This window comes from Lepidochelys kempii, chromosome 7, assembly GCF_965140265.1.
Source record: "Lepidochelys kempii isolate rLepKem1 chromosome 7, rLepKem1.hap2, whole genome shotgun sequence".
NCBI classification, from domain to species: domain Eukaryota; kingdom Metazoa; phylum Chordata; order Testudines; family Cheloniidae; genus Lepidochelys; species Lepidochelys kempii.
In genome coordinates, this window is record NC_133262.1 from 50,710,273 (window position 1) to 50,727,459 (window position 17,187).

Genomic DNA, 17,187 nt, shown 5'->3' on the forward strand with positions numbered 1-17,187 from the left:
GATGGTTTGTCCCTGTAACCTCAGTAAGGATAGTCCTTCATTAAATCTAAAATGGTGATGTATTCTGCCTTTCTGCCTTTCCCAGCCAGTTGAGCAGTTCATCAATCTGAGGCATTGGATAAGCATCGAATTTTGATACTGCATTGACCTTGCGGAAGTCTATGCAAAAGCGGGTGCTTCCATTGAGCTTAGGGACCAGTACCACAGGGTTTTTGCAGTTGTTGAATGACTCCTCAATCATCCCTAATGCAAGCATTGAGCAGAGTTCCTCTTTCATGTCTCTCTAAACTTCTGGGGAAGGGGCCAGGGGTTTTCTCTGACCATAATGCCCAGTTCCATCTGAATATGATGAGTTATCAGGTGAGTCCACCCAGGTTGGGTTGAGAAAATGGAAGAGAAGGCAGTAATCAATTCTTGTGCCTGACCTCTCTGCACGGGGTTAAGATTGTCCCCAGTCTTGACCACTCTGGGGTTTGAAGCCTTCACGGCCTGCGGGCTCTGGTGGGTACGGTGCTATTAGTAACCTTCCTGGGCTTTCCACAGTTTTAACAGGTTCATGTGGTAGATCTGTTGTACCTTATGTTTGTCCAGTTGCTTGATTTCATAGTTCACCTGCCCCACACGCTGGATCACCTCATATAGTCCTTGCCAGCAGGCCAGGACCTTCGACTCTGAACTGGGCAACAATAACAGCACCCAGTCACCGGGCTGAAACACCTGGAGGCATGCCCGTTTATTGTAGGCCGCTTCTTGGGTATCCTGGGCACGTAGGAGATTCTCCCTGGCAAATGAACCTAGGGCCTCAAGTTTCTCCCGCAGGTTTAGCACATACTGTACCACATTGTTGGCTCAGGATGGTTGCTCCTCCCACATTTATCCAACAAGGTCCAAAATCCCCCGGGGTTGCCTCCCATATAAAACCTCAAATGGTGAGAAACCAGTGGAAGACTGCAATACTTCTCGGACTGCGAACAAGAGAGACGGGAGCAGCTGGTCCCAGTGTTGGATATCCATCAGGACAAATCTTTGGAGCATTGTTTTTAGGGCTCGGTTAAAGCACTCTACCAGGCCATCCATTTGCAGATGGTATACAGATGTTTGTAAGGTCTTGATCTTGAATAGATGGCAGAGCTGTTTGAACATTTGGGACACAGTTTGTCCCTTGATCTGTCAAGATTTCCCAGAGCACCCTGACTCAGGTGCAGATGTTCATAAGTTCCGTCGCCACTCCTTTGGAGTTCATGGAGCGTAACGGCACTGCTTCGGGGTCACATAGTCCACCACAACAAGGATGAACCTGTATCCAGCAGTGCTCTTTTCAAGAAGGCTGACTAAGTCAACTCCAATCTGCTCAAAGTGTACGCCTACAAGTGGGAGGGGGATCAATGGGGTTCTCTCAGCTGACCATGGTGCAGTGAGCTGACACTCTGGGCATGAGGCACAGAAATTGGCCACATCTCAGTAGATCCCTGTCCAAAAGAACCAACCTAAAATCTTGGCCAGCGTCTTTTCCCTTCCAAGGTGCCCAGGCATGGGTATGGCATTGGCGAGCCACATAACTTCCTTCCTGTCGAACCTCTTCAGTTGGTTGGTCTATCTCTATGAGGTATAGACGGTCACCTTGAATCTCAAAGCATGGGAACCGTCCCGCATGGCGGGGTTCAACAGTCTCCCCATTCACCGCTGCCACTTGGGTATATGCCCGGTTCAGGGTGTCATCAGCCCGTTGCTCCCCCAAAAATTCAGAAAAGTGAGTCAGGATCTCTGATTCAGGTAATGGAGTGAGTTCCCCTCCTGGCTGGGAGGGGACCTGGTGGGTCCGAGTTGACGCTGAGACCTGTGATGCCCCTTCACCAGGGTCAGCAACCTCCCCCACGCCCACAAGGGTCACTGCTTCAGGCTGGCCAGTGGCCAGAGGTAGGTGTCCTTGACCATTGGACGGCAGCCCCACCAGGTCTGCTAACAATTCCCCAACATAGTCCCAGTCCTGGCCTAAAATAATTAGGTAGACCAGTGTTGGGGCCAGACCGACTATCAGGGGCTCTTTGCGTTTCCCTATTGTTAAAGTCACTTCTGTGCCGGGGTAGGCCCTCACATCTCCATGCATGTACTGCAACATGATGGTGCCCTGAGTTGGGCCAGGATTAGGTCTGAGTACACCATGAATCTAGGAGTCCTATCACTTCTTTCCCATTTATCTGCAGTGGGATGGACATGCCTGCAGAGCCCAGATCTTCCCAAAGCTACATTCTATGTACGGGCAGTCTCTGGACCAATGCCCAGAATGGCCATATGTGAAACACCGGTCCTGCTCTTGGGTGGCGCGTGGGGTTTCCTGTCTGGGTACCCAGGCAGTTGGGTCGCAACAGGCCTCCCCGAGTTCTAGGCCAAGCAAGGGCCCTGGCCAGGCTGCTGATGGGGCTATGGTCTCCTGAACTGCAGGGTGGGTAACCAGCTCTGGTCCTCTGGATTGGGGGGCCTGGTGCCTCTGGATTCTCTAGCCCTCTGGAGTTCTGGTAGGGGGGATGGAGGCCAATGTTCCTCATGATCCAGGGGTCCCTGGATGGTTTAATCCTTCAGGGGCACAGATTCTTGGTTCCAGCCAACCCTGAAGGGATTTTCATCCCGGGGGACTTGGCGGCTAGGTAGTTCTCCATGAGCTGAATGGCCTCCGTCATGGTGTCAGGGTAACACATTCCAGTGTTTCACCACCCTCCTAGTGAAAAAATTTTTCCTAATATCCAACCGACACATCCCCCACTGGAACTTGAGACCATTGCTCCACATTCTGTCATCTGCTACCACTGAGAACAGTCTAGATCCATCCTCTTTGGAACCCCCTTTCAGGTAGTTGAAAGCAGCTGAACACAGTATTCAAGATGCGGGGGTACGATGGATTTATATAGAGGCAACATGATATTTTCTGTCCTATTATCTATCCCTTTCTTAATAATTCCCAGCATTCTGTTTGCTTTTTTGACTGCCGCTGCACATTGAGTAGATGTTTTCAGAGAACTATCCACAATGACTCCAAGATCTCTTTCTTGAGTAGTAACAGCTAATTTAGACCCCCATAATTTAATATGTATAGTTGGGATTATGCTTTCCAATGTGCATGACCTTGCATTTATCAACATTAAATTTCATCTGCCCAGGATTCTCCATCAGTGACATTTTTTAACTCAAGATTGGCTGTTTTTCTAAAAGTGTTTTGGGGACATTTTCTGGCTTATTTCCTACAGGGGGTCAGACTAGATTATCACAATGGTCCTCTCTGGCCTGGGAATCTCTGAACCTTCCACCCATTTGGGGATGTCCCCAGCACATTTGAGCAGGGCCGCCCAGAGGATTCAGGGGGCCTGGGGCAAAGAAATTTTGGGGGCCCTTTAATTAATTAAGGGGCCTTTTTAATTTTTACTCACCTGGCGGCGCTCCGGTTCTTCGGCGGCATTTCAGCAGTGGGTCATTCACTTGCTCCGGGTGTGTTCAGCGGCACTGAAGGACCCGCTGCTGAAGACACTATAGAATACTATATTCTCATGGGGGCCCCTGCAGGGCCCAGGGCCTGAGGCAAATTACCTCACTTGCCCACCCCTCTGGGCAGCCCTGCATTTGAGAGACTCCAGTGCCCTTTGTGGGGTACAGCACTAATGACAGGAGTTCCCATCTCTGTGAGAGGCTGTGATGCTGTGCGATTGAATATGACTATTTATATCATTGATATTGCCACTGTTAGACAATTACAACAAATCTTATGCAACGTTTGTCACATAAGGTGTCAATGAAAAAGTTATGATTGGCTAAGTATGGTTATCCTATGTGTATGCATAGGATACATTTGTGTAGCTGAAGTTATGAATATTGGCTATTCATACATGTGTGCTGTATTCCCGGGTAACAGCCACCAGATAAAATTTAAATTGAGGCCAGACAGCTTTCTGTTGATGTCCCATCAAGGACACTTAGCTCTCACAATGGGCCACAGAAGAAACTCCTTCCACCCTGATAGCTCTTCCTGCAGAGGGAGGCTTCAGCCAGAACATGGGCAATAGGTGCCCCTATGAGTCATCTAGCATGTAAGGACGTGGGATATGCTCATGTGACCCTGGACTCCATCTGGGCCAGTAACTTTCCATGCTTTTCATGTAACTTTTCCAACTTTTCATCTGGACTGTGAGCTTTGTTTGAGACAGTAGATTTCCAGGCACATGGCAGAGGATATAAAAGATCCCTGAGATATCTCCATTTGGCGCTCCATTTCCTGGCCTGATTCTCTGGACTGTGGATTTAAAAGTCAAAGGAGCATTTTGAATTATGGACTGAGGACCTTCCATCACTGCTAAAACCTGATATAAGGACTTTGTAATCACTTGCATGTATATGATATGTTAACCATTATTAATTCTCTTCTTTTCTTTTATAATTAAACCTGTAGATTTTAGTCACTACAGGATTGGTACCAGCATGATTACTGGATAAAATCTGGGTTGTATGTTGACCTGGCTGTGTGGCTGATCACTTGGGATTAAAAGGACCCTTTGTTCAATGAAATTGGTTTTCAGTAACCACTCATCCTAGAGTCCAGTGCCTGGGTGGTGAGCCAAGTGCTGTGATGCTTAAGGAGACTGCATCTTTCACTTCCTGTTAACCAGTGTGGTGAGACAAATTTACTTTGATTACAGGCTTGATATATCTAATGAGAAAACAACCCCCAATCTGGAGTGAGTCTGCCCTATTTCTCCACAGTCTGTCCTGAATTTGACATCCTTAGCTGTGGCCCACTAAGGCACAGTGACAGAGGCACCATTTACTCTGGACTTCCCAGAGCTGTCAGCTCCTGCAATACCAGCCCAATGAGAGGAGGAGCATGCTGGGGGCAGGGCTGAGGGGAAGCTAGCCCCTTCCACCAGAGGCCCTGCCCCCCAGCCTGCCACACTGACTGGCCGGACCCCTGGGCTGGGGTGAGCCAGCCCGATCTGCTCTTGGATGCTCCAGCCCCTGGCCACCAGCCCAAGCCCCAAGCTCCAGGCCCCTGACTGGAGCTGAGTCTCCACCAGCTTCAGGGGAGAGGGGGAAGCGTGGGCGAGGCCACAGCCTCAGTTAGGGGAGACTTAGCCTCCCCTGGCCTTCGATACTCACTGCCCATGCCAGTGGACCCCCAGGTGGCACAGCCCCATCCACCATGGGATAGCCCCACCTCATCTCCTAGCACGGGGTGCGCATCACCCTCACAGCACCTGTGATCATGGGGAATCTTCAATCTCCACTGCTGGCAGTTCTTCCCCTTCTCCGTCGTGGACTGCATGCCCCGGTAGCTTCTCCCATCTCCCCTAATGCAATTCTGCATGTAATCTGTGGGTGAGAAGGGTGCCTCCATGAGCCCAGGGATGGGTGCCTTGCGAAGAACCTCCGTGGGGAGAGCAACCGGCCCTCAGCATGAGCGGTTCCTGCAGCTCCACAGCTACTCCAGCCAGCAGTGGGGAGCAGGCAACCATCAGCCCTGTAGCAAGTGCGCTGGGGAGCTAGAGAGCTGGGGCAGAACTGGGCAGCCTCCCTGCAGTCGGGAGTCGGGAGCTGGGGAGATCTAAGCACAGAGCCAGACACCAGAGCACTGGTGGCTTGAGAGTGGTGGAAGAGCTGGCTCCTGTGGAGTGCAGAACTGGCCAGTTTGGGGCTCCAGGAGGTTGCTGCTCTAGGAAAGGCTGGCACGGGGTAAGCAGAGTGGCAGGAGTCAGTGGCTGTAAGGTTGGAGCCCAGCAGCCTGGCAGCTGTGAGCACAGCCGGGGGTGCTGTCATACAGCACAGATGGCCATGCCACCCCTCTCCTGGGCCGTGCGAGCCGCCAAGTGCCTGCTCTGGAAATGCTCCTGCCCTCACTCTGCCCTCTCGCCTGGGGCTCCCCTTCTCTCACTACAAACCCTCTGACGGGGTAGGAGCTGCCCTCAGCTGGGCTTGCTCTGTGGCTGGACACACAGCATGCCCCAGGCAACAGACGGGCATGGGTGTGTCAGCCTCCAGGGCAAAGCCAGCTCACGGTAGGAAGCATCTGGATGGCCAGAGCCAGCAGCGGGATCCTGGAGTTAGGTTTGATCAGCCCAAGGTCAAACTGGGTGAAAGCACTGCTGACCCTGCCCTTGCCCTCTGCTCCCCCTGCCCTTCACCCCTTGCCCTTTTCCCTGCCCCTCACCCTACACCCCTGCCCCCACCACTCCCCTGGCCCCCCCCACCCTCATCCCCACCCCCCTTACACCCCTGCTCCTGGATCCCCCTGCATTCTCCTGCCCTTGTCCCCACCTTACACACCTTTCCCTCCTGCCCTCATCCCCACCCTATACCTCTGCCCCTGCCTACACCCCTGCCACTCTGGCTCTCACCCCCTGTCCTCATCCCCACCCCCCACCCTACACCTCTGTCCCTGGCTCCTCCTGCCCTTATCCCCACCCTCGCACTATAACCCTGCCCCTGGGCCCTCCTGCCCTTGTCCCCTGCTCTCATCCCCACCCGCTGCCGTTGTCCCCACCCTCTGCCCTACATCCCTGCCCCTGGTCGCCCGACCTCATTCCCCACCCACTGACCTACACCTCTGCTGCTGCCCCCTGCCCCTCACCCCCTGCTCTGATCCCCACCCCTCGCCCCCTGCCATACACCCTTACCCCCACCCCCATCCCACACACCTGCCATCATCCCCACCCCTCGCCCCCTGCCCTATACCCCTGCCTTCATCCCTGCCCCCTGCCCTACATCTCCACACCCGTCTCTCCCGCTCCTCGCCCCCTGCCCTCGTCTCTGCCCTCCTCCACCTCTCTGCCCTACATCCCACCCCCGCCCCTCACCCCTGCGCTTTATCCCTGCCCTTGTTAGCACCCCTTGGCCTTCATCCCTGCCCCACCCCTCACCCTCACCCCTGCCCCCACCTGCCTTTCTTCTGGTAGAGATCATAGTGGACGTTCCTCTGCACGTGGGCGTGCACCGAGTGCTGGGTCCATGGTAGCAGCTGGCAGCCGTGGCGCTGGTGGTTGTAGTGAAAGGCCCTGAAGATCAAACCAAGAGTCTTATCCCAGCTCGGACCAGACCACAAGTCCCCAACCGCGCGGCAGACCCCACCTTGTCATAGAATCATAGAATACCAGGGTTGGAAGGGACCTCAGGAGGTCATCTAGTCCAACCCCCTGCTCAAAGCAGGACCAATCTCCAATTTTTGCCCTAGATCCCAAATGGCCCCCTCAAGGATTGAACTCACAACCCTGGGTTTAGCAGGCCAATGCTCAAACCACTGAGCTATCCCTCCCCCGTGTCCTCAAGGGCTGGGCCAGAGCCAGTGCCCCAGCTCATGTGCCCTCTCCAGCACCTTCCATCACCATAGCAGGAGTCACCACCCGTGCCTGGCTACAGCCTAGTGAACATGGGAGGAGTTCCGAGTAAGGTGACAGAGTCCTCCCCCACCCCAGCTCTAGCCCTCAACTCCTCTCCCACCCCAGCTCCTCCCCTGCCCCGCCTCTGGCTCCCGGCTCCTCATGCACTCCGGCTCCACCCCCCAGTTCCTGGGGATGCAGTGGGGGCTGGAATGGGGCAGACTGTGGGTTGAACAGGGTGTGGCCATGGGGGGAAGGGGCAGAACGGAGGCGGGACTGCAGGCGGAAAGGGTGGGGATGGGTCCAGTGTTCCCTCTACTATTTCTGACACATGTGCGGAAAGAATTTTATTATGTTTACCAATATGGAGGTGATGTAAGACACATCACTTCCATAATGGCACACATAACAAAATTCATGTGGTGGGGTTGGGGCCGAGGGGTTTGGAGTGTGGGAGGTGGCTCAGGGCTGGGGCAGAGGGTTGGGGTGCAAGGTGTGAGGGCTCTGGCTGGGGATGATGGGTTTGGGGTGCCGGCTGCCCTGGGGCTACAACGGGGAGAGAGGACTCCCCCCAGCTCTCTCTCCCCGCAGCAGCACTTGGGCTGGGAGGAGAGGTGCCTCTCCCCGCTGTGGCAGCTTTGGGGCTGTGGCTGTGGGATAGGAGCCTTTCCCCCAGCCACAGCAGGTCCAGCCGGGCTGGATTGGGGTCAGAGGAGGGGTGTCTCTCCGCCTGCCTCAGCAGGTCTGGGGCTGGGCTGGGCTGGGTTGGAGCCGTGGGATAGGCGACTCTCCCCACCGCAGCCCTGCGCACCTGCACAGCACTTAATAGGCTGTTGCACAGCCACCCAGTTTAGAGGGAATTTGGGAGGGGCCCCCCACTTTCTCTGGCCCAGGGCTCCACAAAACTTTAATTTGCCTCTGGAAGGCCCACCCCAACTTGGGAGCCAGCTGGCTTTGCCCAGTGGGAAAACAAAGGGCTGAAGAGAGACACCAGGTGTTTTGTCCAGGAAAGATAACAAAGGACGGAGGAGGGGCCTTTGGGGAGGTAATATAGCATGGTTGACTGGAAGGAAAAATGCTTCTGGACTGGGACCAAAGAGATTGGGACAGACCTAGATGGACTGTGCTGTAATTTTCTATTCTGCAGCTACCCAAGAATTTCTACACTGTGTTTCTAGACAACCAATAAACCCTTGTTTTACAGTGCTGGCTGAGAGTCACTCCACTCTAAAGAGGTCAGGGTTTCATTGCTCCCTCTGGGTGTGCAAACGGCCCCCCCTGCCCCCAGGGTCCAGTTCGAGTGGACTCACTGAGGAAGTTCGCAGAGTGAGGCAGGCATGCTGAGGTCTCAGAGGTGCAGTTCCAGGAGGCAGTGGAGTCAAAGGGCTTACCCCAGCAAGAGTGTGACCCTAAGGAGGGTTAACACTCTAAAGGGGTTCCTCCCAGGGACCGCTACTGAGAGTATGGGAGAGCACTGGACTTGTAGTTCTATGACACCCTCTCTCGCAGCAACACCATTGATCGGGCCAGAGCCCTCTGCCATGATGGTAACAGCTCCAGCCCACTAGAGAATTTGGCTCCTGCCATTAGCTGTCTGCCCCATGCTACCTGTCAGCTCTGTGTTCCTGGGAAACCAAGGTGCAGTATCCAGCCTGTCTGATTCAGGAAGGACCCCACCCCAGCCTCTGCTTGAACCAAAACCGATCAGAAGAAAGATTTATAAAAAGCAATGAAAAGACAGTGGGAGACACACCTAAACCCCTCCAGACAAGGGTTACAGGATTAAGGAAACTCCCCTAGCCTCATTTGCATCAGAGATGGGACACGCATATCCATTAGCATACAGAATGGAGAACAGAGATTCCAAGGCAAGAACCACATGGAACTCTGGGACCAGAAAGGCAGGGAAGCACTGCATGATGCGGGATCTCTGCTTCAGATGTTAATGAACCCTCGCCTGCACACACCCAGCTCAGTAGTTATCAGACCTAGTCTAGTAATAAATCCTTTATTGGTATCTGTAGCGAGGCGGTGTGGCTCCCCGCCGCCCCAAAGAGGGTCGAGCCCCTCCAGACACCGGAGTGGGTGGAGCCAGGAAGCTCTGAGCCTGCCCCTCAGAGGGACAGGCGGCAACCTGGAAGTATAAAGGCGGGCCCTCAGAGCTCACTAGAGGACCAGTGGCCAGGGAGGCCAGACATAGCCAGCCTAACCCGTGACTGGAAAAAACCCCATGGCCCCAGGTCCACACCAAGACTGGCTGGACCTGCCCTACGCCAGCTATCCAGGGGAGTTGCCGGACCTGCCCTGCGCCAGCTATCCAGGGGAGTTACCAGGCCGGCTGCTTGTCCACTGCCCTGAGGAACCCATGGTGCTGGACCCCCCTGGAGAACTCTGCCGTGATCCAGGTACCAGAAGTGGGGGAATTAGGAAGTAGCCCAGGGACAGCTGACCCTAGTCTGGCTGTATCTCTGCCAGAACCCAAGTCAGTGTGTTGCGGTCAGGATCCCCACTGACCCAGCAGCGGGTCGTTTGCCACTGCTAGGGCCCCGGGCTGGGACGCAGCGGAGTGGGTGTGCCTGTGTCCCCCCTGCCACCCAACTCGTGGGTGGTAGTCTCTCCCTCTTCCAGATCCTTGGAGGCCTGGGCTAATTCACACATGCTGTGTTGCTCAGTCCCTGCCCGAGGGCCTGAGCTACTGACTATTTGGTGCCTGCCCTGACCCATGGCCTGGCCTGCTAACATTGGGCTATTTGCTCAGCCCCTGCCCGAGGGCCTGAACTACTGACTATCTGGTGCCCCACCCTGACTCAGGGCCCGGGCCTGCAGTGCTCATTCCAGTTACCACAAGGGCTGCCGTGGGAGACTCTGGTGGCCAGACAAATTCCCCCAAAGTCAACTGTGTGTAGTGAGCTGGTGTGGCTCCCTGCCGCCCCAGAGAGGGTTGAGCCCCAGCATAGCCCCTTTACAGTATACAAAACACTGAAGCTGCCTAATTGCATGGTGAGCTCCCTCAAAGGAACATCGCCCTTGGCAGGAATGATCAGTTCCTATTGTCTAGCCTGAACAAAACAACTTTGGTATATTCCCTTGAGCCATTAGTTTACCCATAAACAAATCTAGTGTTCTCCCTTTAACCATTGTTGTTTCCCTACAAAAAACCCCTACCCATGCTCAGGACCTGCCTGGATCCAAAATCTGCATCAGTTACATTGGGACTTCATCTTCTCCTGACTGATCGTGCTGGGGGCTCTGCCTGTCTCCAGCACTCCGGACCCTCAGCTACCACCACTACCTGGGAACCCCGACCGGTTCAAGCTGCATGGATAACCCATCTCTCTCTCTCTGTTTTTTGTCCTACTCTAGGAATAGCTTTCTAACCCTGACTTGTGTGATCAGGTATAGTTTTCTAAACCTGACTTTTGTAACCAAATTTAAGATAGATTTAATATTGAACCTGTTTTGATTGTTTGGCTCTCCGTGTATGGTTATTACCTGGCCATAAATAATTTTTATGGTTAAGATGGTTGCTTCCCTCCCTCCATCTCTCTCTTTTCTGTGTTTTTGGCTTCCCCATTTGCTCTGCAGCAACGCTCCTCCTACCTAAGCTAAAGATCCCTGTAGCACCCAAAAATCCTGTGGGGTTTGCTCATCAAGGGGGTTACTACCAGAACAATTGTCACGTGAAAGTGCGGATAGGGACATGCTGAACCTGTGGCATAGGAGGGTGGCAGCTTGGAAGTGCTGTACAACCTAGCCTGCTGAGTCCAGGGGCATATAAGGGATCAGCTTGGGAGTGCTGATTGACCTGGTCTACTCAGATGCTGTGATAAATGAATCGAAGTGGGGAAGATTGGAGCAAAATGGGTGGAGGTGGTGGAGAATAAGAAAGCTAGTAGCAGTTGGTATGGATATCAGAAGGGGCAACCCATGACGACACTCCACCATTGGGATCAGCCCAAGGCCCCACCTCACAAGGAGGAGCCCTCCACACAACTAGGGAAACCCCAGGTGCCCTCTCATCTCACCATGCTACTCTCCAACCACCCACCTCGCCGAAGCCCACAGTCAGCTGGGTGATGCTTCAAATTTAATGAGCTGCGGCATATGAAGGCCAACTGCCCCAAGAGCACCAGCCGACTGCAACTCATCACCCCAGGGTCCTACCGAAAGCCCTCAGGCCCAGATGCCTCGCAAATACCCCCATAGTGAAGGGAAACTGTGAGTGTGGGCGGGAGGAAGATTACTGTGTGGAGAGACTCTGGAGCACTGGTGTCAGCTATTCACCAATCCCTGATGGACCCCAAATTCATCGACCCAGAGGCCAGTGACAGTGCAACCCTTTAAGGCCAACTCTTTTTACTTGTCTACAGCCAAGTTGCCTGTCCAGTACAAGGGCTGGTCAGGGATATGGACTTTTGCAGTCTATGATGATTATCCCATTCCTGTGCTGCTGGGAGAAGACTTAGCCAACCATGTAAGACTAACAAAAAAGGTGGGGATGGTCACCAGCAGCCAGGCTAAACAGGCCTCCACACCTAACTCCATTCTTGAGTCTCCTACAGGACCCAGCCAGAGGTGGTGAAACCAGACTCCAGACCAAAGTCTATGGCAGCAGTTGTAGATCCAGTTCCTGGGACCCAGCCAGAACCAGCTCAAGAATTGGAACTGGGGGAGCAGTCAGCACCAGAGCCTGTGCTTGCAACCCTACCAGAGTCAGGGGAGCCAGTACCAAAGGGCGCTGAAGCCTGAAATACAACCTAGTGCACCAGTGGAAAGCGGTTCACAATCGATGGAGACAACCCTATCACCTGCATTGCTTCCAGTGGGACCAAGCCCAAGTCCACAACCCAGCGAGGAACTAATTCTCCAGCATTAAGGGAGTAGTTCCAGGTAGAGCAGGAAGCGGATGGAAGCCTCAAGGGAGGTTGGATGGCAGCACGACCCACCGCCTCTCAGATCTTCCAATGGGCCCAGGTTTGCTGTAAAAGGAGGACTCTTATACAAGGAAACCCTTTCTGATGGGCACAAGGAGGACTGGCATCCTCAGAGACAGTTGGTAGTTCCAACTAAGTATAGGGAAAAGCTCTTGAGCTTAGCCCACGATCACTCTAGTGGCCATGCTGGGGTGAACAGGAGCAAAGACAGTTTGGGGAAGTCATTCCACTGGAGGGAATGGGCAAGGATGTTTCTACCTATATCCAGTCTTGTGAGGTGTGCCAGAAGGGTGGGAAAACCCCAAGACCAGGTCAAGACCCTTCTCCAGCCACTTCCCATCATTGAGGTTCCATTTCAGCGTGTAGCTGTGGATATTCTGCGTCCTTTCCCTAAAAAGACACCCAGAGGGAAGCTTTACATACTGACCTTCATGGATTTTGCCACTTGATGGCCGGAAGCAGTAGCTCTACGCAACACCAGGGCTAAAAGCGTGAGCCAGGCATTGGCAGACATTTTTGGCCCTCCGACAACCTTATGGATTTGGGAACTGACTTCCTGGCAGGGACCATGAAACGTCTTTGGGAAGCTCATGGGGTGAACCACTTGGTTGCCACCCCTTACCACCATCTAACGAATGGGCTAGTGGAGAAGGTTAATGGAACTTTGGGAACCATGATACATAAATTTGTGAATGAGCACTCCCATGATTGGGAGCTAGTGTTGCAGCAGTCGCTCTTTGCCTACAGGGCAATATCACATCCCAGTTAGGGGTTTTCTCCCTTTGAACTCTTTTATGGCCATGAAGTTAAGGGGCCATTAAAGTTGGTGAAGCAGCAATGGGAGGGAGTTACATCTCCAGGAACTAACATTTTGGACTTTGTAACCAAACTGCAAAACACCCTCAAGGACACTCTAGCCCTTGCTTGAGAAAACCTACAGGATGCTCAACAAAAGCAAAAGGCCTGGTATGATAAACATGCCAGAGAGCATTCCTTCAAAGTAGATGACCAAGTCATGGTCCTAAAAGTGTTCCAGGCCAATAAGATAGAAGTGTCATGGGAGGGGCGATTTATGGTCCAAGAGTGCCTGGGAGCTGTTAATTACCTCATAGTGTTCCCAGACCCTATCCTAAAACCTAAAGTATACCATGTTAATTCTCTAAAGCCCTTTTATTCCTGAGAAATCAAGGTTCTCCAGTTTACAGCCCAGGAGAGAGATAACACTGAGTGGCCTGAAGAAGTCTACTATCAAGGAAAAAGCAATGGTGGCCTAGAAGAGGTGAGTCTTTCCATCACCCTAGGGCATAAGCAGTGACAGCAAATCCAGGAGCTGTGCATCAGCTTCGTGCCAATGTTTTCAGCCACCCCAGGATGGACAGAACAGGCATACCACTCCATTGACACAGGTGATGCTCGCCCAGTTAGAGCCCAACCCTACTGGATGGCTCCTCAAGCCAAAACTCCAATAGAAAGGGAGATCAAGGACAAGTTACAGATGGGTGTAATCTGCCCCTCTGAGAGTGCATGGGCCTCTCCAGTGGTTCTGGTTCTGAAACCAGATGGGGAAATCTGCTTTTGTGTGGACTATCATAAGCTAAATGCTGTAACTCGCCCAGAGAACTATCCAATGCCATGCACAAATGAGCTATTAGAGAAACTGGAACGTGCCCAGTTCATCTCCAGCTTAGACTTAACTAAGGGGTACTGACAAGTGCCGCTAGATGACCCAGCCAAGGAAAGGTCAGCCTTCATCACCCATGTAGAGCTGTATGAATTTAATTTAGGGATGGTAGCAGATGACAGAACAAGGAGTAATGATCTCAGGTTGCAGTGGGGGAGGTTTAGGTTGGATATTAGGAAAAACTTTTTCACTAGGAGGGTGGTGAAACACTGGAATGCGTTACTTAGGGAGGTGGTGGAATCTCCTTCCTTAGAAGTTTTTAAGGTCAGGCTTGACAAAGCCCTGGCTGGGATTATTTAGTTGGGGATTGGTCCTGCTTTGAGCAGGTGGTTGGACTAGATGACCTCCTGAGGTCCCTTCCAACCCTGATATTCTATGATTATAATGTGCTCCCTTTCGAACTGCAAAATGCACCTGCCACCTTCCAGAGACTGGTGAATAACCTTCTGGCGGGATTTGGGGAATTTGCAGTAGCCTACCTTGACGATGTGGCTATATTCTCAGATTCATGGGCAGAACACCTAGAATACCTCCAAGCTGTCTGCTGGCGCATAAGGGAGGCAGGATTAACTGTTAAGGCCAAAAAATGTCAAATAGGCCTAAACAGGGTGATGTGCCTTGGACACCAGGTGGGTCAAGGAACTATCAACCCCCTACAGGCTAAAGTAAATGCTATCCAAAACTGGCCTGTCCCTGAGTCAAAGAAGCAGGTCCAATCCTTCCTGGGCTTGGCTGGGTATTACCGCTGATTGGTACCACACTACAGCCAAATTGCCACCCCGCTGACAGACCTAACCAGGAAAAAACAGCCAGGGATATTAGCCGACTTGTTAGTGGACACTGGAGCATCAGTAAACATTCTAAGTCTCTGGTGGATCTCCGGAGGGAGACCCACTGATAAACAGGTTCAGCTCAGTGGGTATGGGGGAAACATCCAGGAAGCTCCAGTCTGGCAGGATATTCCCTTGCAAACTGACAGACTACAGGGGCAAGTAGAATGCTGGGCTCATGAGGGAAATGAGAAGGGAATCCTAGGTGTTCCTTTCCTCCAAACATTTCAGCTAACTATGGATCTAGCTAATGGAGTGTTATGGAAATTGGAAGGAGGGCCTACAGAGATTTCTGCTGTGCATTGTTGTGCGGCTATAAAGGCAACCACAGCCACCCTAACCTCCGTTAGTGATCCATGGGTACAAGAATTTCCCAGGGTATTGACTAACAATAAGGAGGAGTGTGGAAAAATAGATTCTGAAGTTTTCATTGAGGGAAAAGATCCCTCTCCTCAAAGCTAATATAAATACCCAGCTGCAGCAGAGGAAGGCATTAAAAATACTATAGACTGTCTCTTGAAATAAGGGGTGCTCATGCTTATGCAGAATATCTGCAATTCACCAGTATGGCCAGTCCTTAAGGCAGACAGTATCACTTGCAGAATGACTTCCGTGCATTAAATGCGGCCACCTCTGCAGCAGCCCCTGTAGTAGCTAAATAGAACAAAATCATAGTGACTGTAGGGGCAGCTGGCTCAAAATGGTTCTCTGTGATCAATTTGGCTAATGCTTTCCTGGCTATACCCCTCCATACTTCATGCTGGTATAAGTTTGCTTTTACCTATAGGGGACAACAACATGCCTTCAACTGGACTCCCCAAGGTTTCCATTCTTCCCCTAGTATTTGTCATGCCCATGTCACTAAAATGTGGAACCATTTGCACCCTGACCACCGCTCACACGTAATTTCATACGTGGATGACACTTTAATACACAACCCCACTTCAGAAATGAACAGGGAAATCACCAGGGAAGTGTTGACTACAATGCAGGAAACCGGATTTAAGGTAAATAGAGAAAAGGCTCAGTTAGTATAGCAACAAGTGAAATACCTGGATGTGTGTCTTGGGGAGGATGGTCCGACTCCCAATCAACAAAGGGTAGAAACGATAGGAAAGGAACCTGCTCCCACCGACACACTCCCTACGAGCTCTCTTGGGAACTTTTAATTTCTGCAGAGGCCATTGAAATGTTCTCTGACAAAGCCAAGCCCCTGTACCAATTATTAAAGAAAAACAGGATTTGGGAATGGGGACCAGATCAACAGAGTGTCCTGGTCACCTTGAAACAAGATTTGGCTAGTGCTTCTGCCCTGGCTTATCTGGACTTTGCCCTGCTCTTTGTGATTCATTTGGCCTCCTCAGAGACAAGCATTGGAGCCACTCTCAGCCAAAGGCAATGTGACAAGCTCAGAGTCATTACGTATGACTCCAGGCTCCTGGCTCAAACAGAGCCAGGCTTTACCGCCTGTGAACAAGAGTGTCTTGCGTTGGTCTGGAGCCTCACGCATTGGGAATTTATTATTGGAGGGTCAAAGGTCATTGTTCAGACTGTGTATATTCCCCACTCAAGCACGTCATATTGGGGAAAATACAGGACGGCCAGGTCTCTAACCCCCGCATTGCTCAATAGACCCTCACCCTAGTAAACTGAGCAGTCGAGTTTAAAAATCAACCAGCCATTTCACCAGCCCACTGTGTGCTAATTATAGAAAGAAAGGCGCATACCTGCCCCCTCCCCCTGGTAAAACACCTTGAGTGGCCAGTCAAGGGAGGCATGAGGCTTGCAGACGCTAAACAGAAGGGGGTTGCAATTTGGTTTACAGATAACTCAAGTTTCTACCCTATGGGTCATCCCTGAACAGGGTATGGAGCCATCCGTGTAAATGAGGGAGAGATGCTCCAAGGACCAGCTCGCCCCCATTCTTCCCAAGCAGCTGAGGTGGAGGCAGTTAGAGCTGTCCTAGCTTATGAATCCCAGGACACTTCTGTTACACTGACTCTGACTGGACAGCCAGAGCAATCACTCTGTGGCTCCCCGTTTGATTGAATAGAGAAATGGTAGCTACAGATTGGCGCTCCATTTCTCATTCAGACAAAGGGAGACAAATGTCAAATCTGAACAAGGAAAGAACTGGAGACACCTAGAAGACTCACAGAAAGGGGCATCAGAAAAATCACACAGAAGCAGCACACTGGAACAACAGAGCTGAGGCCTTAGCCAAAGCTGCTGCTACTAGTAACCACACTAGAGACACAGACCAGGTAGAACAAATAGAGGCAGTAACTACCCGAGGAAAAACTTTAGGCAAAGGAATAGATACCTTGGGCTTAAGTACCCTTCAAGGTGGGGATATGGAAATCCGGTCCTTAGCCAAGACAGGGAAAGAT

The 17,187-nt window shown here is 52.1% G+C and overlaps 1 protein-coding gene across 1 annotated transcript in view; it reads right to left on the bottom strand.

Annotated features, from left to right (window-relative positions):
* MST1 (macrophage stimulating 1) overlaps positions 1-17,187 on the bottom strand; it is a 63,021-nt gene that overhangs the window by 36,660 nt on the left and 9,174 nt on the right. The window contains exons 3-4 of the mRNA XM_073354751.1: positions 6,919-7,031; positions 5,238-5,352 (exon numbers count right to left, since the gene is read on the bottom strand). Coding sequence (XP_073210852.1) covers positions 5,238-5,352; positions 6,919-7,031 — 228 coding nt within the window. The remainder of the gene's footprint in view (positions 1-5,237; positions 5,353-6,918; positions 7,032-17,187) is intronic.